This window comes from Ranitomeya variabilis, chromosome 5 (genome assembly GCF_051348905.1).
Source record: "Ranitomeya variabilis isolate aRanVar5 chromosome 5, aRanVar5.hap1, whole genome shotgun sequence".
Classification (NCBI taxonomy): Eukaryota; Metazoa; Chordata; class Amphibia; order Anura; family Dendrobatidae; genus Ranitomeya; species Ranitomeya variabilis.
Genome location: NC_135236.1, coordinates 679,299,567 through 679,323,992, shown reverse-complemented (window position 1 = coordinate 679,323,992; position 24,426 = coordinate 679,299,567). Strand labels below are relative to the sequence as shown.

General features: G+C 50.8%; 1 protein-coding gene across 4 annotated transcripts; it reads left to right on the top strand.

Annotated features, from left to right (window-relative positions):
- Positions 1-5,313: 5,313 nt before the first annotated feature.
- FKBP4 (FKBP prolyl isomerase 4) lies at positions 5,314-24,206 on the top strand. 4 transcript variants are annotated; one of them, XM_077266974.1, is made up of 11 exons: positions 5,314-5,520; positions 5,552-5,806; positions 18,157-18,301; positions 18,451-18,593; positions 20,228-20,348; positions 20,635-20,791; positions 20,875-20,965; positions 21,139-21,222; positions 22,983-23,168; positions 23,277-23,516; positions 23,749-24,206. In XM_077266974.1, the coding sequence occupies exons 2-11, from the start codon at positions 5,714-5,716 to the stop codon at positions 23,842-23,844; spliced, it is 1,356 nt and encodes a 451-aa protein (XP_077123089.1). In that variant the 5' UTR covers positions 5,314-5,520; positions 5,552-5,713; the 3' UTR covers positions 23,845-24,206. The 4 variants fall into 4 exon arrangements, with proteins under 4 accessions (XP_077123089.1, XP_077123091.1, XP_077123090.1 ...); XM_077266976.1 differs by having other exon boundaries at positions 5,314-5,551; positions 5,613-5,806; XM_077266975.1 differs by having other exon boundaries at positions 5,314-5,582; positions 5,613-5,806.
- The last annotated feature ends 220 nt before the right edge of the window (positions 24,207-24,426 follow it).

Sequence of the window (24,426 nt, the reverse complement as noted above, 5' to 3'; positions counted from 1 at the left end):
CGCCCACCACTACAGTCTCAGCCAATGCGCGAGAGGAGCCCCTCACGAGCGCTAGTATCCAATCATACGCGACAGAATGACAGTAGCCAATGAATGAGCAGCGCTCAGCTTCCTGACGTCATTGTTGCTATGTCAGTGAAATCCTTATTTATATAGTAGCTGGGTTGCGTGTGTGTTGCCAATGGCGACCAATCATAGCGCAGCTTTCATATCATATTGTGCTCTTGATAAGTGAAAGCTGTGCTGTGATTGGCTGTTATACAGTTTTCATATCTTTTTAACCCCTTCCCTCCGGAGAAGATTTTTATTTCTCAGGTGTCTCATTTAGGCACACAGGATACCACAGGTGTACGCTGCTGCCACCAAGAGGCTGACATTAAGAATTACACTTCAATAAATTTGCTTAGTGTCATGTAGGAGGCAGACACAGCCCTGAGGCCCAGACCGCTCTCTGCCTGTGGTGTTTTGTGTTGTTTACTAATGTTTTTCTGCTTTAGATGAGGGTAATGACATCTCTCCGGCGGTGACATAAGGCGGCGAGCACAGTCCGGCCACATCCTCTTTCTTCTGGATAGCGGTCAGCGGTCAGATACTGGTGCGGCCGGTTTTGCCCCTTGTCTCCTGCAAACTCGTCCCCCCCCCAGAGTGTAGTATGGAGAGAAGAGGGTCCGAGGTCTCGCCTCTTCAGGGAGGCGGATGTAGCTCCTTCTTTGCGTCCCGCTGGCTCGCCATTGTTTTTGGTCAGGCACTTGTACCTCTATTTTTTCATTTCGGGCCCTTTGCCTTTTTTCCTGGTCTCTTTCTGATGCAGCCTCCTCAGTCCCTGTCGGAGCCAGATCTCTTCTTTAGGTCCTGGCTTCTGCTGCAGCGTATCCGGCTCTTTCATGCCTCCGGCGACTCTCCATTGCCTCTGCTGGGACTAAGCCTCTAATTTAGGCTCTGAAAGGCTTCTCCATGGTTCTTTGGCGTTCCCGCTGGAGCTGGGCCACGTCCCACACGTAATCCCCTTCCTATCTCCTTGGGCACCGCCATCCTCCCTGTCTGCTCACTTCCCGATTCATGCAGCCTCAGCGTGCTCCCCAGCGATGGCGCGGACATCCTCTGCTCCAGGTCCTCCTAGATAAGAGAGATTCCCCCAAATCTGCCCCTACTGAACCGATGCTTGCTATATCCCAACAGCACCCGCTACCCCCTATAGAGTCACAGGGGTCGACGGGCACCCCAGGTCCGCTAGCAGAAACCGCATGTACTAGAGATCTTTGCGCCGAACGCCCGCTCTCCCTTTAACATTGACAGAACACTATTCAGACAGCACAGGGTGAGGGATAAACAGTGTGGCAATGCTTTATTGAACCACAAAACAGGAAGATATCACGTAGAAAAGTCCCAGCAAAATTCCCCAAGATGGTGGACATTACAGAGTTTCACCCTTCCGCTCACCCGCCGGGATAATGGCAGCTGTTACTTCAGAACTCCCAGAATCAACTACCCACCTGTAGCATGCACAGAGATAGGAGGTAATGACAAGCTTAGGAAGCTGACAGTCCAGGTACAAGGCCAGTTGACCAGAGGGTCACAACCTGACTTCATCATCCAGGGTCGACTACCCCACCTTTGGTATGCACAGAGAAGAGGTAACGACAAGCTTAGGAAGATGACAACCCATTGAGGTACAAAGCCAGTAGACCTAAGGGTCACAACCTGGCTTCTCCGAACATCTCCATGGAGCCAAGCGACCGGTGGGTCCCAATCCTGGCTTTCTCCAAACATATCCATGGTTCAGTAATGCTCCATGGAGCAGATCTGTATTTTTCCAACCACAACCAAGGTACTCTAGGTTGTTTCCTGTAGAATGATAGATCTGCGTCCCTCGTGATGGGGCCATGATATACTGGCAGCAATCCTGTAGGATCCCCTGGATGTTTGGATGTCTTGGCGGAATCTCTGTCTCTCTTTCAGCCTGTCTCTTAGAGGCATATCACCTCTTTTTAAGTTTAACCAGTGTCTATCAGTCCATCATCACAGATAAGGGGAAGAATGGTGACGACCAAGTCACCTTGTTTGATTATGTAATCTATTTGTATAGGTTTTCCTCCTCTATTTTGAAAATCAACGATCTACCTGGGCTACCCAATGCATAATTAGCATATCACTAGTCATCACGGATAAGAGCACACTATGTTATATCAAATATCAGCTTACAAGTCAATATTACAACCTCACACAAACAAAAGTCTGTTTTCTCGACCAGCCAGAAAGAAATGCTTAAATTCAAAAGCCAACATATAGATAACAGTCTATTCTTCTTGGTGTTATAAAGACAGTCGTCGGGTTAATTAAGATACAATGCTGTGTCTCCACTCCCCCCTGCTGGCATCAGCTCTGTTCCTCTCAAAGAGAACCATGCACTCAAGCCCATCTCCCTGGTCACCATTTTGCCTGCACCCTACGTTGGGCCTACCACTCCGACCTGCGCTGCTTGCTCTCGCATGGCTTCCCTCCTCCTCCGGCTCAGAAGTCCCCCACAGCCTGCGATGAGAGTGCCCCTCTCCATCATGGGCCGTTACTGTGTCCCAATCAGTGCCCAAACTAACCAGATATCCCAGACCTTTGCAAAGTTATGGAGCAACTACCTATGCCGACAACCGCCCCTGTACTCTGACCACTACCCAGATTGAGTCGGGCCCACTAGCTACTCTGCACCCACTTGGCAGAGCGAGTCAGCGGTCTGAGGGGCCTTGAGAGATTTCATGGTCTCGTCTCCCGCAGAGATTGTGTCCTTCAGAAGAGTTGTTAGATGCTTCCTGAACCTCACCAAGCTCAGTGAGGATCTAAGAGGTATTCGACACGCACAGATGGAGGTTTCTGGCAAACAAGGTCATGTGAAAAATTTTTGTTTTCTTTTTCGAGTGGATCTCGTCGTGGCCTTTTCCTCCTCTCCCAGTCTCTCCACCCATGGACTCCTGGATAAAACGTGTGGTATCCTTGACCAAGTCTGCGCTTGAAGCAGCAAGCTTGCCTTTTGCTGCCCCTTTGGTTGCTAAAGGCTGTTACTACCTGTCCAGAATTCTGATGCCAGGGCTTCTACAACTGTGATGTTGGATCTCGCAGAGCAGATTGCCCTCACAGGTATTTTTGCTTTGTCTCGATTATTCTGCTCAGACCTCAAGCAACATTGTGGTGGTCCACCACATTCTTTGGCTCAGGTCAAGAATTGTGAACCCCCCATCCAAAATATCCCCTACTAACCTTCTTGTCATACGTGGAGTTACGAGTTATTCGAATCAAAGGCTGAGGGCATGGGATCACGGCCTGCACCCTCAGGTAATTGAAGCAGGTTATCTGATGGAGAGCAGACATGGAGAGCATACAGAGTAATTAACAAGTAGCTGACAGTGTTGAAAAGGCAAAGTGTGACTGTGTACGTCCTCAGTACCAAAGAGAAGCTAATCAATGAAAGGTGAAGACATCTGCCTCGAAGGCAGCCGGCACAGCTCCACGTCAAGAAGCCTCACGTAACCATGGAAGTAGAATGTTTTCTATAAAATCCAAGTTTCACAGAATCCATGGATTTATCTATCATTCGGAGCCGATTCACATGTGTGGATAAAACTGCAAAATTTTTGGCAGCAAGCGACCAACAACAGCACAAACTCTCCCTGAATTATGGATGTATCACGTTCACGGAACGCTTGAAGGATGTTCAGTAAGATGATGCCATATTGTTTCTCTCGGAGGACCCACATCAGAAATGAGGCTAAGCCTCGAAAACAATCGAATCTAATCATCCGCCCTCCTCTGAAGAAGCGAGGGGTCTGGCGAGACCCTTTATTATTATTTATTTTAGCCCCATTTATTCCATGGCGCTTTGCATGTGAGGACCGGTGTACATAATAAAAACAGTACAATAATCTTAAACAATACAAGTCACAGCTGGTACAGGAGGAGAGAGGACCCTGCCCGCGAGGGCTCACAATCTACAAGGGATGGGTGAGGATACAGGAGGAGAGAGTACCCTGCCCGCGAGGGTTTACAATCTACAAGGGATGGGTGAGAATACAGTAAGTGAGGGTAGAGCTGGTCGTGCAGCGGTTTGGTCGATAGATGGTCACTGCAGGTTGTAGGCTTGTCGGAAGAGGTGGGTCTTCAGGTTCTTTTTGAAGGTCGCCTAAGAATCACACCAAAAAGAAACCTTAGTGCCCAAATGGTGATACGGCCTAGGACGCCCCACTCGCACATCCCTACCTACCAGTGGACACCACCATGGGCTTCTGATTATCCTCCAGCATCTATACCTCTCATATATAAACCTTACCCTCCTGATGAAGAACCAAAGGAGAAACGCGTCGAGGCAGAGGCATACAAGCATTGCACATCACAATGCATCAGATTGATAAGTAACATCTCCCCTTTTTATCATGTGGTGTCCAACATCCCTCCCCACTTATAGCCTAGCTGCTCATTGTCCAGTCCAGGATCCCTGTAGACACGTTAGTGCCGGGCCCACAGGGTAAGTGAGGGTCCGCCACCGAGGAGCGGGGGCCCCAAATATCAGGTTTAGGGTGCCAACCTCTGCTGGTAGGTTGGGATGTGTTAGTGGACACATAGGGGTCCTAGGCCGTGTGGTGGTACCTGGGTCTTCATCCACAGAGCTTCTCCAGCCCACCTGTCACCATTTCACCTCCATCTTGGTGTGTGCGAGGAGATGGTGGCGCTCTGTGGGAGTAGATGTGACTGTATTTCACTTGACCTTTCACCACAGTCTCTTTGACTTTGTTTTGTGTCACCATTTTGTGCTCTAAGGTTTCTTTTTGGTGTGATTTTAGAGTTTTTCAATTAAAATGTATTTTTACGGGTTATTTGTTTGCACTCATAGTCCCTTATTATTATTTATAGCTTCTCAATACTTGAGAATTGCTGGTGAAGCTGGAATGCAGGGAAGGTGACTATCAGGTGCTCGGGAAAGCTGGGTGACGTGTGCAAAAAGTGCGGATGTGAGAATGGGCTGTGGGGGGCGCTCAGATCATTGTCCGGGACATTTCTCCGCTTCTCTCCGGATGTCGTCTTCCACCGTCTCCGTCTTTGGGTCCCGGCCGTCCCTCACTGTGTATATTTGTTACTTTGATCGTCTGCAGCGCTGCATTCTGCATTAATCGCTGTCATGGCTACAAGATTGTTATGTTGTTTCTCTTACTGAATACAATGTATCAACAAGGGGGAGGGGTCTGACTGTGACCCCGCCCCTGCATGTTGTCACAGCCATAGGCTCCTCCTCTCCCCGGTAGAAGTTTCTAGCAGATCTGGAAGTTTCCTCCTCCTCTTCCTTTGCAGCCAGTGCTGGGGGCGGTGAGCAGGGGAGCTGCTCTGTGGCCTGCAGATCCACATACACAGAGCACACTGCCTGCTGCAGAGCATTGCACTCCTAGGTCCTGGGCTGCAGAGCATTGCACTCCCTGACCCCTGGTGCTGCAGAGCATTGCACTCCCTGACCCCTGGTGCTGCAGAGCATTGCACTCCCAGGTTTCTGGTCTGCAGAGTATTGCACTCCCAGGTTTCTGGTCTGCAGAGCATTGCACTCCTAGGTCCTGGTCTGCAGAGTATTGCACTCCCAGGTTTCTGGTCTGCAGAGCATTACACTCCCTAATCACCTGGTGCTGCAGAGCATTGCACCCCCAGGTAGCCGGGCTGCAGGGAACCTCTGGGCTTTTGCACTATGACAGCAGAGGAGATGATGGAGCAGGAAGTCCAGGACACCAGCATGGAGGAAATAGACATCAGCCCCAAAGGGGATCAGGGGGTCCTGAAGGTAAGTGCTGCCGTCCTCACGGAGGGTGTAATGGCTGATGCTGCAGATCCAGGTCACCGCCTGACGTTACACAACGCTGTCTACTGCCGATCTGCAGGATTCACATGGTGCAATGTCTGCTGCAGATCCCACTGTATGAGGGGGCAGCCAGGTGCAGTCACAGGAGACCCCCAGCACCTCCTCAGTCACATGATCTTATGTAATTGCCTCAGTGTGTGATCCAAAATCAGGAGAGGAACAATCAGAGGAAAAGTATAATAGAAACACGAGCACCAACTTGTATTATCACCCACTCCGGGTTTTGGCTTACAAATACTGATGTAAAATACAGACCGAATACTGAACGTGTGACCATGGCCTAAAGCTGATGCAAAGGTTACATTTATTACTCCAGGGCTGCACTCACTATTCTGCTGGTGCAGTCACTGTGTACATACATTACATTACTGATCCTGAGTTACCTCCTGTATTATACTCCAGAGCTGCACTCACTATTCTGCTGGTGCAGTCACTGTGTACATACATTACATTACTGATCCTGAGTTACATCCTGTATTATACCCCAGAGCTGCACTCACTATTCTGCTGGTGCAGTCACTGTGTACATACATTACATTACTGATCCTGAGTTACCTCCTGTATTATACCCCAGAGCTGCACTCACTATTCTGCTGGTGCAGTCACTGTGTACATACATTACATTACTGATCCTGAGTTACATCCTGTATTATACCCCAGAGCTGCACTCACTATTCTGCTGGTGCAGTCACTGTGTACATACATTACATTACTGATCCTGAGTTACATCCTGTAGATCTTTTATTATAAAAATGAAAAACATAACAACAATAATAGCAGAAAACATAACAAAAATATTAGCCAGAAAATAATCAGTATACTGAACACTGGTCCAGCCGCTCATTCTCTCCTCCCACACATATTATACAGTATATACAGAACAATAACTTCAGGTCCGGTCACCAAACAAAATAATAATAACAAATAAAATAAACAATGGAAAACAAAGACTATATACAGGATTTTTTTTTTTTTTTTTTTTTTAGTTTTAAATAAAATAACTACAAATTAAACAAATATATACAATACTACAAGCTATCCTCCATTCCCAACCCCCCGCACTGACCTGAGAGCTGGTCCTGCGTCTCATGCCTCAGTCCATGTCCAACGTCCATAGGCCAGATCAGGCAGTGCCAGTTTTTCCCCCAAACAACCCAGTGTCCCATAGTCCCACAAGATAATCCCACCTCCCCCCTTTTCCCACCACCCAACCTAACACCTACACCCAAATCTATATCCCTATATACAATATATACATTATATACAGCAGCACACACCACAATAATTACAAAACACGAAGCCCAAGTTCGGCGCCTGCAGCCCTACATCACTGTATAATGATCAAACAAAACAAAATTCTACAGTGTCAGCAGCAGCCCACCACCAGGAAAGGAGATGACCAAACTAGGGCACACTAAAAGAAAAGCCCCTCCAGAGGAGCGCGGCCCTCCGTGCGCCCAGTCTCCCATACTCCAGAGAGCGCACCTTCACCAGGTCACCGAGTATGGTCCTAAACACATCGTCCACTGGGAGGATTTTTCGTTGCGTCGATACTAAGCACCGTGCGTTCCACGTGTGATACCTAACCACTGCGCTAACTAGAAATAAGGTGCAGCGGTCCCGACCACCCAGGTCTCCGAATGCTCCATAGGCCCATTCCGCATAGGAGAGACCGGCCAGCCGAGACCAGCCAATGAAGGCGCCCACCCTGTTGTACACCTCTGTGTTGAAGGGACAATGAAGCAGGAAGTGGTCCATGCTTTCCAGCAAGGTACCACAATGCTCCCGAGGACAATTCCTGTCCTCAGAGCTCCTACACTTCAGATTGTCCCTCACACACAGTTTCCCATGGAAGCAGCGCCAAGCCAAGTCCCAAAACTTCGAGGGGATCCTGATAGAATTCAAAAGATGCAAACCCACCCCAAGATCCCGACTTGGGCAGTCCCTGAGCGCCAGAGGCCTCTGGAAATGGGTCAACAGAACCCTACTGTCAAGTAGTTTCCTTGGCAGAGTCCTGATCTCCCACATTCCCAGACCCCACCGACGAATTACCTTCAGAACCAAGGTAGCGTAAGCCGGAAGATGTCCATGCGGTGTGCGAAGATCCTTCACTTGCCCTCCTGTCTCCCATTCCTGGAAGAAAGGCTGAAACCATCCCCTACAGGAGAATACCCACGGAGGAGCCCTCTCTTTCCAGAGGTTTGCGATATTGATCTTAATGAAGGTATCCACAAGGAATACCACAGGGTTGACCATACCCAACCCTCCTAGTCTCCTCGTACGGTAAGTAACCTCCCTCTTGACCAGGTTCAGTCTATTCCCCCATAATAGTTGGAAGAACAAACTGTAGACCCGAGTCCAGAGAGATTCCGGCAAGATGCACACACTGCCCAGATAAATCAGTAAAGGGAGCAGGTAAGTTTTGCTCAGGTTTACCCTTTCCCTTAGGGTCAAAGACCAACCCTTCCATTGGTTCACCTTCTGAGTGGCGATCTCTAGCCTGCTGTCCCAATTTTGTTTGGGGTAATCCCCCTGGCCAAATTCGATGCCAAGGACTTTTGCAGAGACTTTGGGTCCTGGAAGGGTGTCCGGGAGCTCAAAACCAGGATCTCCTCCTCCCAGCCAGAGACTCTCACACTTATCCCGGTTGATCTTGGACCCGGATGCCTCCGAGTAGCGATCTACCTCTGACATCAGCTACCCTGCCTCCTCGTGAGAGGAAGCAAACACAGTGACATCATCGGCATACGCCACCACCCTCAGAGTGGCTTCCGGTGCTGCCTGATCCATCCCGATCCCGGCCAACGGTCCACGCTCCACCCTCCTAAGAAGAGGGTCAATCGCAAACACGTACAGCAGCGGGCTCAAGGGACAACCCTGGCGAACACCGGACCCAACCTCAAAAGAGCTACCAATCCAACCATTCACAAGCGGGAAACTCTCTGCCCCACTGTACAAGGTCTTAAGCCAATCAACAAACCCCCCCGGCAGGCCATATCTCAGAAGGACGGACCAGAGGTACTCGTGATTAACCCGATCAAACGCTTTTGCCTGGTCCAGTGACAGCATGTACCCCTTCCAGTGACCAGCCCTACCCTGCTCCACTGCCTCTCGGACACAGAGCACAGCACTAAATGTGCTGCGGCCTGGAACAGAGCAATGCTGGGCCCCCGAAAGGAGTCGGGGTGCAAATTTCACCAGCCGATTAAACAGCACCTTTGCTAGAACCTTCCTGTCTGCATTGAGAAGCGCTATGGGACGCCAATTCTCAATGCAAGACGGGTCCTTACCCTTTGACAAGATGATCAGAGCAGACCTCCTCATTGACTTCGGCAGAGTGCCCGAGGAAAGACACTCATTGAATACCTCAGTCAAGAGGGGAACCAAAACGTCCTTAAAGGTCTTATAGAATTCAGATGTTAAGCCATCTGGACCAGGCGATTTTTTTGGGAGCAAGCCCTTCAATCGCCAACTGAACTTCCTCTTCCCTGATCATTTCTGTCAAAACGTCAAGAGAGGGGTCTACCCCTGGTTTGGGGACAGCTTCTGCCAGGAAAGCCGACATCTCATCCCAATCAAGATCCCTCTTCCCCAAGAGGTGCGAGTAGAAGGATCTGACAACCTCCAGGATCCCTGATCTGGATCGCCTCAGGGACCCCGTAGTGTCGACCAGTCCTGTAACCACTTTACTATTCACTGACATCTTGCAGTTTCTGTAAGGGTCGGGCGAGCGGTACTTCCCGTAATCCCTCTCAAAAACCAAAGATGCGTGTCTATCGTACTGACACCTCATAAGCAAAGATTTCACTCTGGAGATCTCCTCGCGGCTACCTCCAGTTGAGACAAGATGCTCGAGTTTCCTCCTCAGACCCTGATACAGGCGGTACCTGCTCAGACTCCTGAGGCTCGAGAGCTGGCGGAAGAATCTCGCCACCCTTTCCTTGAACATCTCCCACCACTCTGACCTACTACTACAAAGATCCAGTAAGGGTACCTGGCTCTGAAGAAAATCCTCAAAGGACTGTCTTATCTCCGCTTCTTCCAAGAGAGACGAATTGAGCCTCCAAAAGCCTCTTCCCATCCGGAGGGTCTCTGTAACATTCAGAGAAAACAAAATTAAACAGTGGTCGGAGAACTCCACCTCAACAACAGACACTGCTGAAGAGACAGCTTCCTCCTTTAAATAAAACCTATCTATTCTGGACCTACAGTTACCTCTATGATAGGTGAACCCCTCGTGGCCTGGGGTGTGCCGAATGTGGACATCCACCAGGCGAGCCTCACTAGCTATACTATTAAGGGCGACGCTATCATAAGTCAGCTTGTCTCTGGAACCTCCTCTATCTCGGGGCCTCGTGACAGCATTGAAGTCCCCTCCAAAGACAACCTGCCGACTTGTAAAAAGGTAGGGCTTGATCCTCATAAAGAGACACTTCCGGTCCCACTTAGATTGGGGACCATAGATGTTAATGAGCCGGAGCTCTTGTCCCTTCATGAGGACATCTAAGATCAGGCACCTCCCCATTTCTAACTCAATAACCCGTGGGCATTCCACCGGTGCGGTAAAAAGGACCGCCACTCCACTATACGGCTCGGCCGCAAGAGACCAATAGGAGGGCCCGAGTCTCCACTCCCTCTTAGCTTTAAACACATCTGCCATGTTTGGCAGCCTGGTCTCTTGCAAAAAGAAAATGTCAGCTTCAACCCGGCTGAGAAAATCAAAGGCCGCAAATCTAGCTGTATTTGACTTTATGCTGGCGACATTAATGGACGCCAGCGTCAACGGAGTGGGTTCCGCCATCATTGGTGATTGAGTTAGATGGCTTTCTTTTTCCCACTCCCCTTATCCTCTGCCTCAGAGGAGGAATCCTTCCCCCTCTTTAATGACATGGAGGTATCCATTTCCACGCGTTTTTTATTTTTTTCGTCCTCGTCTCCGGACTCTGGGCCAGTCCCTCCCTCCAAGGATCTTACGTTCCCAGAAGGAGGAGACTCGGCGCCCCCTGTGAGCCCCGCCGAAGCCAGAACCTCACCCTCAGCTTCCTCCTCAGAGGAAGAGATGTTTTCAAGGGCTTGGAACCGGTTAGAAAGACCAACCAGAGGGGAGTCGGTTTTTCCTTCCTTAGGTACCTTGGTCAGAGTGAGAGAAGATTTTTTATCTCCCTTCTTTCTCTTCTTTTTGGTGCCGAGCTTACGCTTGTCCTCTAGCCACTGCCTATTATCCTCATCCATACTTTCATAATGGGAGGACTCTGAGGCAGTGGCACTCTCCTCCCTGTGGATCCTCCTGACCTCCTCATCCAACTCATCATCCCTTGGGGCCTCAGCAGCAAGACTGGCATCCAGGACAGGGGCCGCCCCAGTAGCCCGAGGCTCGCCCAGCTCCCTATCCTGTCTGCGCTTGTCTAGACGCCTTAGCTGGGCAGGCGTCTTTTTATTGCTTTTCTTCCTTGGCCCCTCAGCTCCCTCACCCTTGCTAGTCCCTTCCCCAGCAGAATCAGCCTCACGGCTTTCTCCCACCGGGGTCACGACTGCGTTAGCGAAGGAGCGAGGACAACGGCTGAATGGGTGACCTAACTCACCACACAGGTGGCACCTAATCTCCACACAAGATGCAGCAAGATGGCCGACATCCCCACACAATGCACACTTCTGCACAGTGCAGTTTGCGCTGAAGTGTGTGGGGTCGCCGCACTTGTGACAGAGCTTCGGTTGCCCCTGGTAGAAGACCAGGATACGATCCCTACCCAGGAAGGCAGATGATGGTATGTGGGCAACCGTACCACCTGAACGCTTAAGTTTTACCATAAACGTCCAGGCCCCTGACCAGATACCAAACTCGTCACGGTTTTTCTTTGGCATCTCCACTACCTCTCCATACCGGCCAAGCCACGTCATGATGTCATAACAAGAAAGCGACTCGTTACATGTCATCACGGTCACTTTCTTGACTTTATTTTGGCGAGACACCGCCTGAACGGCAAAGTCTCGCCAGCCGGGCTCATTTTTTGCCAACTCATAGTTCGACCAGAAAAGTTCAAGCCCCTCCGGCCGAACAAAGCTGACATCAAACTCAGGTGTGGAATAGGGATGTATCAAGGCGTAGATGTCAATCGCCTTGAAGCCCATCCTCAGCAGGAGCTCCACAACCTTCGACCTTGGAGGACACGCATCACTGCCCCTCCACCGAAGACGGACCACATTCCTACGCACACTACCCGGCCCGGCTGTTGGGAGGGACCACACTGTATCCCCCCCTCTTTGCTCTCGGAAGGCCCCGAGGCCATGCCTCTCTATCCAGAAGGATAGATCAACCTCTCGACCCTCTACCATTAGTGATCTCTCTCCCTTCTTTAGAGCCTCCAGGAGACGCCGTTGCAACATGCCGTCCCCAGAGCCCAGAGACGAGGAGGACGCCCTATTTCCCCCGGAGGTGACAGCGGCATAACTCCTGACAGGTGCTGCCACCACCGGGGGGGCAACCGGACCAGTGACCACATCCACACCAACAGCATCACCATTACCCACCTCCATAACCTCCTCACCCTCCACCAAACCAGCAACCACACCACTAGACAAAGAGTTTTCCTCATCCATACCCACCACCACATTCACTCCTGCTGGACCAGTGACAACAGGGGGTGACATTTTGGCCTCCGCATCATCAGGCACAAGGGGCTGAGTCTCCTCCACAGAACTGGAGGTGACCTCACCCCTGGTTTTATGTGTGCCCTCCGCATCATCAGTTGATATTTTCCGCTGCTTCATGGTTGCTACCAGGCGCCGCTGATCTTTCGCTGTTGTGAGGCACCGCTGATCCTTAGCATCAGGATCTTGTTGACCAGCGGCGCCAACACAGAACAGGACTTTGGTGAGAGGACCGGAACGCCCAGCCCCGGTAACCCCCTCACACTGCCGCCGCTTCTCAACTAAGTGATCAGCGGCAACAGCATTCAGGGGCACCGAGGCTACCGGAGCTGCCCCTGACACCGGGCTGCTCCCCCCTCCCACTGGGGAGCGCACCACAGTATCGTGGCCTGATTTTTCGCCCGCCGCCGGGCCGCCCTCACTGTCCAGCCTCTCGGCTGATGCACCTGCTGCTACGTCCCCGCTACTACAAGCAGAAACGGAGCTCTGCGCCTCACTACATTGCTTTGTAGTCTCCCCGCGCCTTTGCACCGGATCCACAGCAGAACCCGGGCTGGGCTGGGCAACGGGGCTTATACAGCGAGCTGACCCTGCAGCCAACTCAGGGGGTACAGGGAGGGGGGCATACACATAGCTTACCGCTTCCTGCAGCTTAGGTTTGATCTTCTTCACCTTTTTTTTCCGGCCCCCAGGTGCCTCCTCTGGCAAATCATCACCAAGATGGAAGTTCTGAAGGCACACTGGGGACTCCAGGAGCTTGATCTCTGCCATTAGTGCCCCTCCCTGGTCGATGTCACTGTCCTCCCCAGAGCCAGCAGAACTGCGACGAGATGTCATTGTCGCCTGTCCAGCAGGGAGCTCGCTGCACGTGGCCTGTGAGTGACTAAGCAGGCTGCCAGGTGGGGCTTTCTGCTGGTCATCATCCTCCTCCTCATCATCATCATCCACCTGGCACTCAGGCTGCAGCCCTATCTGCCTTTGCTCTCTGTTATCAGCCATTTCTCTGAATCGATCTTCATTAATAAGTTTTTCCTTAAATGGTCCACTTTTTTCTCTGATGAAAGCTTTTCTGACTTCAAGCTCATTGATGTCATCCTTCAGTCTTCTTACCTCCGCCTGGAGCTGATTCTTCCTCGGTTTGGAGGAACCTGCAGCTTTGTTGCTTGTGCAGCGCAGCTCCTCTCGGAGCCTCGTGATGGTCTTGCTTGCGTCTTCATACTCACGGAGGTGGCTCATGACCCGGGAGGCATAGGTGGACACAGACTCCCGGGGGCTCTGCAGCGCCCAACCCTCTTCAGTGAGGTCGGCCTCACCTCCGTGAGCACTCAGCTTTCCTCCAGAAGGACCGCCATCTTGCACACTAGCAGGCTTCTCCTCCATGGAAGCCTTGCGGCTTCTCTGGGTCTCTGCAGACCTGGGGGGAGTAGGAGCCACATTGCTGCGACTCCTGGTGGAGCGTCTCACCCCCGAATCCTCTGATGTGCAGGCTGGTTGCTGGTTCCTTCTGCCCCCCGCCAGCCTGGTCCGGGAAGCAGAAGCCTGGGACTTGGCCCCCTCATTCATCCCAGGAAACCCACTCCCTCCCTGGGTAAGAGAGAGAGCAGGTCCCCGGGTGGAGAGGTGGTGGTTCCCAGGAGCTCAGGAGCACACAGCAGGTTCAGCAGCGACCGCACCCACAATCAGCACAGCGAGTAGCAGCTGAGCAGAGCTGCACCCACTATCCTGCTGGAGCAGTCACTGTGTACATACATTACATTACTGATCCTGAGTTACATCCTGTATTATACTCCAGAGCTGCACTCACTATTCTGCTGGTGCAGTCACTGTGTACATACATTACATTACTGATCCTGAGTTACATCCTGTATTATACCCCAGAGCTGCACTCACTATTCTGCTGGTGCAGTCACTGTGTACATACATTACATTACTGATCCTGAGTTACATCCTGTATTATACCCCAGAGCTGCACTCACTATTCTGCTGGTGCAGTCACTGTGTACATACATTACATTACTGATCCTGAGTTACATCCTGTATTATACCCCGGAGCTGCGCTCACTATTCTGCTGGTGCAGTCACTGTGTACATACATTACATTACTGATCCTGAGTTACATCCTGTATTATACCCCAGTGTTCACCCCCTTCCTGATGTCCTATTCTTTTGCATGTTTGTCACACTGAAATGTTTCTGATCACTAACCAAATGTAAATATTAGACAAAGATAACCGAAGTAATTACAAAATGCAGTTTATTAATGAAGATCTTTATCATTAAAGGATAAAGAAATCCAAATCTACAGGGTCCTGTGTGAGAAAGTGATTGCTCCCCCTTAAAACATGAATTAACTGTGGTTTATCACATCTTTTGGGAAGTTGAGGTCACATTCCTGATTACTGCCACACCTGTTCTCAATCAAGAAATCACTTAAATAGGACCTGCCTGACAAAGTGAAGAAAACCAAAAGGATCCTCAAAAGCTAGATATCATGCCGCGATCCAAAGAAATTCTGGGACAAATGAGAAACTAAAGTAACTGAGGTCTTTCAGTCTGGAGTATAATACAGGATGTAACTCAGGATCAGTAATGTATGTACACAGTGACTGCACCAGCAGAATAGTGAGTGCAGCTCTGGGGTATAATACAGCATGTAACTCAGGATCAGTAATGTAATGTATGTACACAGTGACTGCACCAGCAGAATAGTAAGTGCAGCTCTGGAGTATAATACAGGATGTAACTCCGGATCAGTAATGTATGTACACAGTGACTGCACCATCAGAATAGTGAGTGCAGCTCTGGGGTATAATACAGGAGGTAACTCAGGATCAGTGGTGTAATGTATGTACACAGTGACTGCATCAGCAGAATAGTGAGTGCAGCTCTGGAGTATAACACAGGATGTAACTCAGGATCAGTAATGTAATGTATGTACACAGTGACTGCACCAGCAGAATAGTGAGTGCAGCTCTGGAGTATAACACAGGATGTAACTCAGGATCAGTAATGTAATGTATGTACACAGTGACTGCATCAGCAGAATAGTGAGTGCAGCTCTGGAGTATAACACAGGATGTAACTCAGGATCAGTAATGTAATGTATGTACACAGTGACTGCATCAGCAGAATAGTGAGTGCAGCACTGGAGTATAATACAGGATGTAACTCAGGATCAGTAATGTAATGTATGTACACAGTGACTGCACCAGCAGAATAGTGAGTGCAGCACTGGAGTATAATACAGGATGTAACTCAGGATCAGTAATGTAATGTATGTACACAGTGACTGCACCAGCAGAATAGTGAGTGCAGCACTGGAGTATAATACAGGATGTAACTCAGGATCAGTAATGTATGTACACAGTGACTGCACCAGCAGAATAGTGAGTGCAGCACTGGAGTATAATGCAGGATGTAACTCAGGATCAGTAATGTAATGTATGTACACAGTGACTGCACCAGCAGAATAGTGAGTGCAGCACTGGAGTATAATGCAGGATGTAACTCAGGATCAGTAATGTAATGTATGTACACAGTGACTGCACCAGCAGAATAGTGAGTGCAGCTCTGGAGTATAATGCAGGATGTAACTCGGGATCAGTAATGTAACATGTACACTCACTGGCCACTTTATTAGGTACACCATGCTAGTAACGGGTTGGACCCCTTTTGCCTTCAGAACTGCCTCAATTCTTCGTGGCATAGATTCAACAAGGTGCTGGAAGCATTCCTCAGAGATTTTGGTCCATATTGACATGATGGCATCACACAGTTGCCGCAGATTTGTCGGCTGCGCATCCCAAAGATGCTCCATACAAGGCAGGATGGATCCATGCTTTCATGTTGTTTACGCCAAATTCTGACCCTACCATCCGAATGTCGCAGCAGAAATCGAGACTCATCAGACCAAGCAACGTTTTTCCAATCTTCTACTGTCCAATTTCGATGAGCTTGTACAAATTGTAGCCTCAGTTTCCTGTTCTTAGCTGGAAGGAGTGGTACCCGGTGTGGTCTTCTGCTGCTGTAGCCCATCTGCCTCAAAGTTCGACGCACTGTGCGTTCAGAGATGCTCTTAGGCCTACCTTGGTTGTAACGGGTGGCGATTTGAGTCACTGTTCCCTTTCTATCAGCTCGAACCAGTCTGCCCATTCTCCTCTGACCTCTGGCATCAACAAGGCATTTCCGCCCACAGAACTGCCGCTCACTGGATTTTTTTTCTTTTTCGGACCATTCTCTGTAAACCCTAGATATGGTTGTGCGTGAAAATCCCAGTAGATCAGCAGTTTCTGAAATACTCAGACCAGCCCTTCTGGCACCAACAACCATGCCACGTTCAAAGGCACTCAAATCACCTTTCTTCCCCATACTGATGCTCGGTTTGAACTGCAGGAGATTGTCTTGACCATGTCTACATGCCTAAATGCACTGAGTTGCCGCCATGTGATTGGCTGATTAGAAATTAAGTGTTAACAAGAAGTTGGACAGGTGTACCTAATAAAGTGGCCAGTGAGTGTATATACACAGTGACTGCACCAGCAGAATAGTGAGTGCAGCTCTGAGGTATAATACAGGAGGTAACTCAGGATCAGTAATGTATGTACACAGTGACTGCACCAGCAGAATAGTGAGTGCAGCTCTGGAGTATAATACAGGATGTAACTCAGGATCAGTAATGTAATGTATGTACACAGTGACTGCACCAGCAGAATAGTGAGTGCAGCTCTGGAGTATAATATATGATGTAACTCAGGATCAGTAATGTAATGTATGTACACAGTGACTGCACCAGCAGAATAGTGAGTGCAGCTCTGAGGTATAATACAGGAGGTAACTCAGGATCAGTAATGTATGTACACAGTGACTGCACCAGCAGAATAGTGAGTGCAGCTCTGGAGTATAATACAGGATGTAACTCAGGATCAGTAATGTAATGTATGTACACAGTGACTGCACCAGCAGAATAGTGAGTGCAGCTCTGGGGTATAATACAGGATGTAACTCAGGATCAGTAATGTAATGTATGTACACAGTGACTGCACCAGCAGAATAGTGAGTGCAGCTCTGGGGTATAATACAGGAGGTAACTCAGGATCAGTAATGTAATGTATGTACACAGTGACTGCACCAGCAGAATAGTGAGTGCAGCTCTGGGGTATAATACAGGAGGTATCTCAGGATCAGTACAGGGTTATTCAGGTGCACATGGGGGGTGATTACTTATGCAGTATGTACTGCACGGTTCGGCTCTGCTGGTTGTTATGGACATAATTACTAGTTGGATAGAAGTAAAGCCAAAGTCTCTGTTGCTGTGAAGACCACAGGTGTCAATTTCTGACTCCCAAAACTGCTGATGAACTACATTTCCCAGCAGGGAGTCGCACGGGTCGGTCTTTATGGGTCGTTTCTGACTTTCTATAGAGAAATGATGAGATCTGTGACACATAGAAACAAGCGGACAGAAGAGATCTGTGGTGACTGGACACAACTGCAACAAACCCTCAGCTGTGAATAGTTTTAGGACCAGACAGGTTTTCTGCCATAATTGATGGTGATTTCATGGACTCTTTCTTTTTTTTTTTTTTTTTTTCTTTACTAATTTATTTACTTTATCGCTTCCACAGACAATCAAAAGAGAGGGCATCAGAGGCGAGAAGCCGATGATTGGCGACAAAGTCAGCGTCCATTACACGGGGTGGCTGCTCGATGGCACCAAGTTTGACTCCAGCAGAGACCGAAAGGACAAGTTTACCTTTGACCTGGGGAAAGGTGCGATCTGCAGGGACAGAGCGGCGCCACCTAATGGCTAATAATGGCCAACCCCTGCCCTGCGATGTGTGACAGCGCCCCCTGCTGCTCAGCATGCACATAACACCACACATGTGAGATCTGATGGTTTTTCCTCCTTTTTCCCCTAGGGCAGGTGATAAGGTCCTGGGACATCGCTGTGGCCACTATGACAACTGGGGAGATCTGCACCATCACCTGTAAGCCCGAGTATGCGTACGGGGCGTCTGGAAGTCCCCCCAAAATACCCCCTAATTCTGTGCTCACATTTGAGGTGAGTTGGTCGATCCCTGGTGGTCTAGGGCAGGGGAGAGGATAATACCAGCCTCCCTGGTGGTCTAGGGCAGGGGAGAGGATAATGCCAGCCTCCCTGGTGGTCTAGGGCAGGGGAGAGGGTAATGTCAGCCTCCCTGGTGGTCTAGGGCAGAGAGAGGATAATGCCAGCCTCCCTGGTGGTCTAGGGCAGGGAGAGGATAATGCCAGCCTCCCTGGTGGTCTAGGGCAGGGAGAGGATAATGCCTGCCTCCCTGGTGGTCTAGCGTAGAGGAGAGGATAATGCCAGCCTCCCTGGTGGTCTAGCGTAGAGGAGAGGATAATGCCAGCCTCCCTGGTGGTCTAGTGCAGGGGAGAGGATAATGCCAGCCTCCCTGGTGGTCTAGGGCAGGAGAGAGGATAATGCCAGCCTCCCCGGTGTTCTAGGGCAGGGGAGAGGAGAGGATAATGCCAGCCTCCCTGGTGGTCTAGGGCAGAGAGGATAATGCCAATCTCCCCGGTGGTCTAGGGCAGGGGAGAGGATAATGCCAGCCTCCCCGGTGGTCTAGGGCAGGGGAGAGGATAATGCCAGCCTCCCTGGTGGTCTAGGGCAGAGAGGATAATGGCAATCTCCCCGGTGGTCTAGGGCAGGGGAGAGGATAATGCCAGCCTCCCTGGTGGTCTAGGGCAGGGGAGAGGATAATGCCAGGCTCCCTGGTGGTCTAGGGCAGGAGAGAGGATAATGCCAGCCTCCCTGGTGGTCTAGGGCAGGAGAGAGGATAATGCCAGCCTCCCTGGTGGTCTAGGGCAGGAGAGAGGATAATGCCAGCCTCCCCGGTGTTCTAGGGCAGGGGAGAGGAGAGGATAATGCCAATCTCCCCGGTGGTCTAGGGCAGGGGAGAGGATAATGCCAGCCTCCCTGGTCGTCTAGGGCAGGAGAGAGGATAATGCCAGCCTCCCTGGTGGTCTAGGGCAGGAGAGAGGATAATGCCAGCCTCCCCGGTGTTCTTGGGCAGGGGAGAGGAGAGGATAATGCCAGCCTCCCTGGTGGTCTAGGGCAGGAGAGAGGATAATGCCAGCCTCCCCGGTGTTCTAGGGCAGGGGAGAGGAGAGGATAATGCCAGCCTCCCTGGTGGTCTAGGGCAGGGGAGAGGATAATGCCAGCCTCCCTGGTGGTCTAGGGCAGGGGAGAGGAGAGGATAATGCCAGCCTCCCTGGTGGTCTAGGGCAGGAGAGCGGATAATGCCAGCCTCCCTGGTGGTCTAGGGCAGGGGAGAGGAGAGGATAATGCCAGCCTCCCTGGTGGTCTAGGGCAGGAGAGAGGATAATGCCAGCCTCCCTGGTGGTCTAGGGCAGGAGAGAGGATTATGCCAGCCTCCCTGGTGGTCTAGGGCAGAGAGGATAATGCCAGCCTCCCCGGTGGTCTAGGGCAGGGGAGAGGATAATGCCAGCCTCCCCGGTGGTCTAGGGCAGGGGAGAGGATAATGCCAGCCTCCCTGGTGGTCTATGGCAGAGAGGATAATGCCAGCCTCCCCGGTGGTCTATGGCAGAGGAGAGGATAATGCCAGCCTCCTGGTAGAATAGTGCGTTGGGAGGAGGGGCCTCGTTGCAGAAGTCTTCACACCCTTTTTTCTCTTATATTTTTTTTGCTCACAGATTGAACTTTTCGATTTCCAAGGTGAAGATCTGTCCACAGAAGAAGATGGAGGAATCATCCGGCGGATCAGAGTGAAGGGCGAAGGATACTCCAAACCCAACGAGGGCGCCGTGGTGGAATGTGAGCACTCGCCGACCGTCCGTATGTGGAAACCGTCAGCAAGTCGGTTACATATCTGCCTGATGACGGTTTCCTTTTAGTAAACGTAGATTTTTTTTTTGCCTGGTTATAAAACCACTGGCTGTACGGCTTGGTGCCCACCGGCTGGACGGTTTGAGGGGCTCAAGTAGGTGATCTAAAGTACAGTGACCAGAGACTACGAGCGGGAGACCCATCAACATGGACATCAATGGTAACCGTATAGCAGTAGAGCTGCTTGCTGATGGTTTCCGCTGTCACATTACAGTGAATCTTCAGGGGTCTCACGATGGACGTGTATTTGATGAGCGAGACCTGCGGTTCGAGGTTGGAGAGGGCGAGGGTCTTGGAATCCCCCCGGGTGTGGAGACTGCGCTGCAGCAGATGGAGAAGGGAGAGGAGGCCGTGCTGTACCTCAAGCCGAAGTGAGTGGATGTAAAGGGCCAGTGGCCATAAAGTAACATACTGTTTTGCAGCACTTTTGCTTTATGCCACTGTTGGTCTCTAGGTACGGCTTCGGCAGCGAAGGTTATGAACCGTTTCTCGTCCCGCCCAATGCGGAGCTACAATACGAAGTCAAACTTAGGAGCTTTGAGAAGGTTGGTATATAATCCAGGGGGTGACCTTAGAATTAAAGGGGCAAAACAGCGCCGCTCCTGTGTACAGGTTGTGTGTGGTTTTGCTCCGATACCAGACACAACCCTCAGGCAGGGTGGCGCTGTTGTAAAAGAAAGCAGCCATGTTTGTTCATGATAACACTTCTCTTCCTCAGGCCAAGGAATCCTGGGAGATGAACTCCGAGGAGAAGCTGGAGCAGGGGGTGCTGGTGAAGGAGCGAGGAACACAATACTTCAAGGTCCGTCTAACACATTCCTTACGTCCTTTACTGCAGTCACACCCAGAGCTGCATTCAAAATTCTGCTGTCTGCCCCAACCAGCCCAAGAGAAAGCGCCTCCTATTGCCAGTTTCGAACGAAATTCACAGACGTTGCCCCTGCCCAAATCAATCAAACCTCTGTACACGGTCCCCAATGTCCTTTTCCCTGGCCACTGGGTAGATTCCTGGAGACCACAGTGCTCGGGCTGCCAAAACGGACGCCAGCAATGAAGGATTATGTCCTGATGCTGGCCAGTTCCAGTGTCCTGAGGTACTTTGCAGGGGAGAGGTAGTGAGCTCAGGTCCCACAGACGACAGCTCCGGCCCCTCCTGTCATGTTTGTGACCCCAGCCCTTACTTTGGTGCATGTGCCCTCAACATCTATGTGATGTATATGCTCCAGCCCCGGTGTCTCCTGCATGAAGCATATATACTCCAGCCCATACTGCGCGATTTATATGCTTAGCCCTGGTGTTTTCTGTGTGGTGTATATGCTCCAGCCCCGGCATCTCCTGCATGATGCATATATACTCCAGCCCATACTGCGTGATGTATATGCTCTAGCCCCGGCATCTCCTGCATGAAGCATATATACTCCAGCCCCGGCGTGTACTGCGTGAAGTATTTATACCCCAGCCACTGCATCTCCTGCACAATGCATATGCTCTAGCTACAGCGTCTCCTGTGTGATGTATATGCTCTAGCCCCGGCATATACTGCGTAATGTATATGCTTTAGCTCTGGTGTCTCCTGCGTGACGCATATATACTCCAGCCCCGGCATATACTGCGTGAAGCATATATACTCCAGCCCTAGGGTCTCCTGTGTGATGTATATTCTCTAGACCTGGCTTCTCCTGTGTGATGCATGTGCTCCAGCCCCGGCATCTCCTGCGTTATATATATATGCTCCAGCATCTCCTGTGTGATGTATATGCTCTAGCCCCGGCATCTCCTGCGTGATGTATATGCTCTAGCCTGGCGTCTCCTGTGTCATGTATATGCTCTAGCCCCGGCGTCTCGTGCGTGATGTATATGCTCTTTGGCCCGGCGTCCCCTGCGTGATGTATATGCTCCAGCCCTGGTGTCTCCTGTGTGATGTATATGCTCTAGTCCCGGCATCTCCTGCGTGATGTATATGCTCTAGCCTGGCGTCTCCTGTGTCATGTATATGCTCTAGCCCCGGCTTCTCCTGTGTGATGCATGTGCTCCAGCCCCAGCATCTCCTGCGTTATATATATGCTCCAGCATCTCCTGTGTGATGTATATGCTCTAGCCCCGGCATCTCCTGCGTGATGTATATGCTCCAGACCCGGCAAATTAAAGCTATTCTAGACGTCACATTAGGGGGGAGTTAATTCATTATTTGACCAGATATAACAGGGACATTTTCAAACTGATTTTGGACAGCCCCCGAATGATGGTAAAAAAAATATCCAAATTGCCCGTGGCAGAAAAAAGTTTCCCCACCCCTGGTGTAGTGGAATATGCACAAGGCACCACGATACTTTGCCAAGACTCCACTGAAGACTGCACCCAATTTTAGACAGATCCACTAACCCTGAATAACCCCATAGTTCCTTAACGCCTCCGCTCTCTTTTGACTCCGCTTCCTTCCACCAACAATTACCTCTCCATCGACGGGTCGACATTTGGAGAGACATACCCCCAAACAATGCCGCGTATGTCGGGGGCAGGTGGGCTCAGGAATGGTGACATAAAACAAACTTTTTCTACCAGGTCGGCCGCTACCGCCAGGCGATCATCCAGTACAAGAAGATCATGCAGTGGCTGGAGCACGAGTCCGGACTCTCCAAGGAAGAGACGGAGAAGTCAAGGTCTCTGCTGCTAGCGGCCTCTCTGAACCTGGCGGCGTGCTACCTGAAGGTGGGGGAGCACCGGCCGGCCCTGGAGCACTGCAACAAGGTAATCGGTGGAAAGTTCTGTGAAGTTGGTGATGACCCCTTTTAATAAGGGATTCTGGAGTGTCTTGAGACTTGTTTAACCCTTTCTTCCCCACCCCGCCTCCATCAGGCGCTGGACTACGACACCAACAACGAGAAGGGCCTGTTCCGCAGAGCGGAGGCGTACATGGGGGTGAACGAGCTGGAGCCGGCCAAGGATGACTTGATGAAGGTGATCGAGCTGTACCCGGGGAACAAGGCGGCGCGGGCGCAGCTCACCCAGTGCCAGCAGCGGATGCGGCAGCAGCACCAGCGGGAGAAGAAGATCTACGCCAACATGTTCCAGCGGCTGGCGGAGCAGGAGCAGAAGGTGAGCGGCCCTGACCGGATACATGTCGCGGCTCTGCCACCTGAGCAGTCACTCCAGACTGATACAATGTAACGAAGTGTCAGCGCAGGGTTATTTAGCTCACAGAGCATTGTCCAGGCTGGATGCAATGGTAACAAACCCTCAACTGTGAGGTCAGCAATGGGGAAAAAAATGAGAAAGTTGCTCCGTATTAACTGTTTACTCACCGTCTCCCTTATTTGTTTTACTGCAGGAATCTGTAAAAGTTCCAAAGGAGCCGCCACCGTCCGATGACCTGGAAATGAGCGGGGAGATGGGAGCGACAGGAAACGGCACCTCGGAGGCGTAGCGGGGCCCCGACCGCAGAGGGGGAGACTGTATGTGCGGGGGGTCCGGCAGCGGCCTCCCTACTCTCTTCATTCCAGCCTTCACTCATTATATCTCAGGATTTCTGTGCCCGCCGGCCGCTCGCACAGCGAGGCACCGCCGGGGGGCGCTCTCGGGTTGGACGTTGTTTCTTTACACCCTCAAAGTTCTATGTTTTTATCCTTTTCATACATCGGCCCCATGTTGGGGCCCCGATTTGTTCTGCGGAGCCCCGAACCTGACTTGAATCTCGAGGCCGCGACTCTTGTAGGTTTTTTTTTTTTTCTGGGTTATTTCGTAATTTGTTTGATTTTTCTGTAAATACTTAATAAAGAATTATCTGTATTACGGGGGCTCCTCCTTGTTCCACATATTTCCCCAATTCGGCCCTGATTTTCTGTCGGTGACACGGTGGCCGCTTACTGCACCCACATAGATAATTACACCCATCATTGCATCCGATTCCGCAGTCAAGGATTATTTCCTTTTGCTGCAATCTCACATACGACCACTAGGTGGTGCTGTTAGCTACTTCCAGTATTGCTGCAGTTCCACTTGTCAGGCA

Coding starts and splice junctions, on each gene's coding strand:
- FKBP4 (XM_077266974.1), top strand. CDS start 5,714: ATGACAGCAGAGGAGATGATGGAGCAGGAAGTCCAGGACACCAGCATG. Junction 18,594..20,227: donor ATTCTGTGCTCACATTTGAG/GTGAGTTGGTCG, acceptor TTTTGCTCACAG/ATTGAACTTTTCGATTTCCA. Junction 20,792..20,874: donor GTGCTGTACCTCAAGCCGAA/GTGAGTGGATGT, acceptor GTTGGTCTCTAG/GTACGGCTTCGGCAGCGAAG.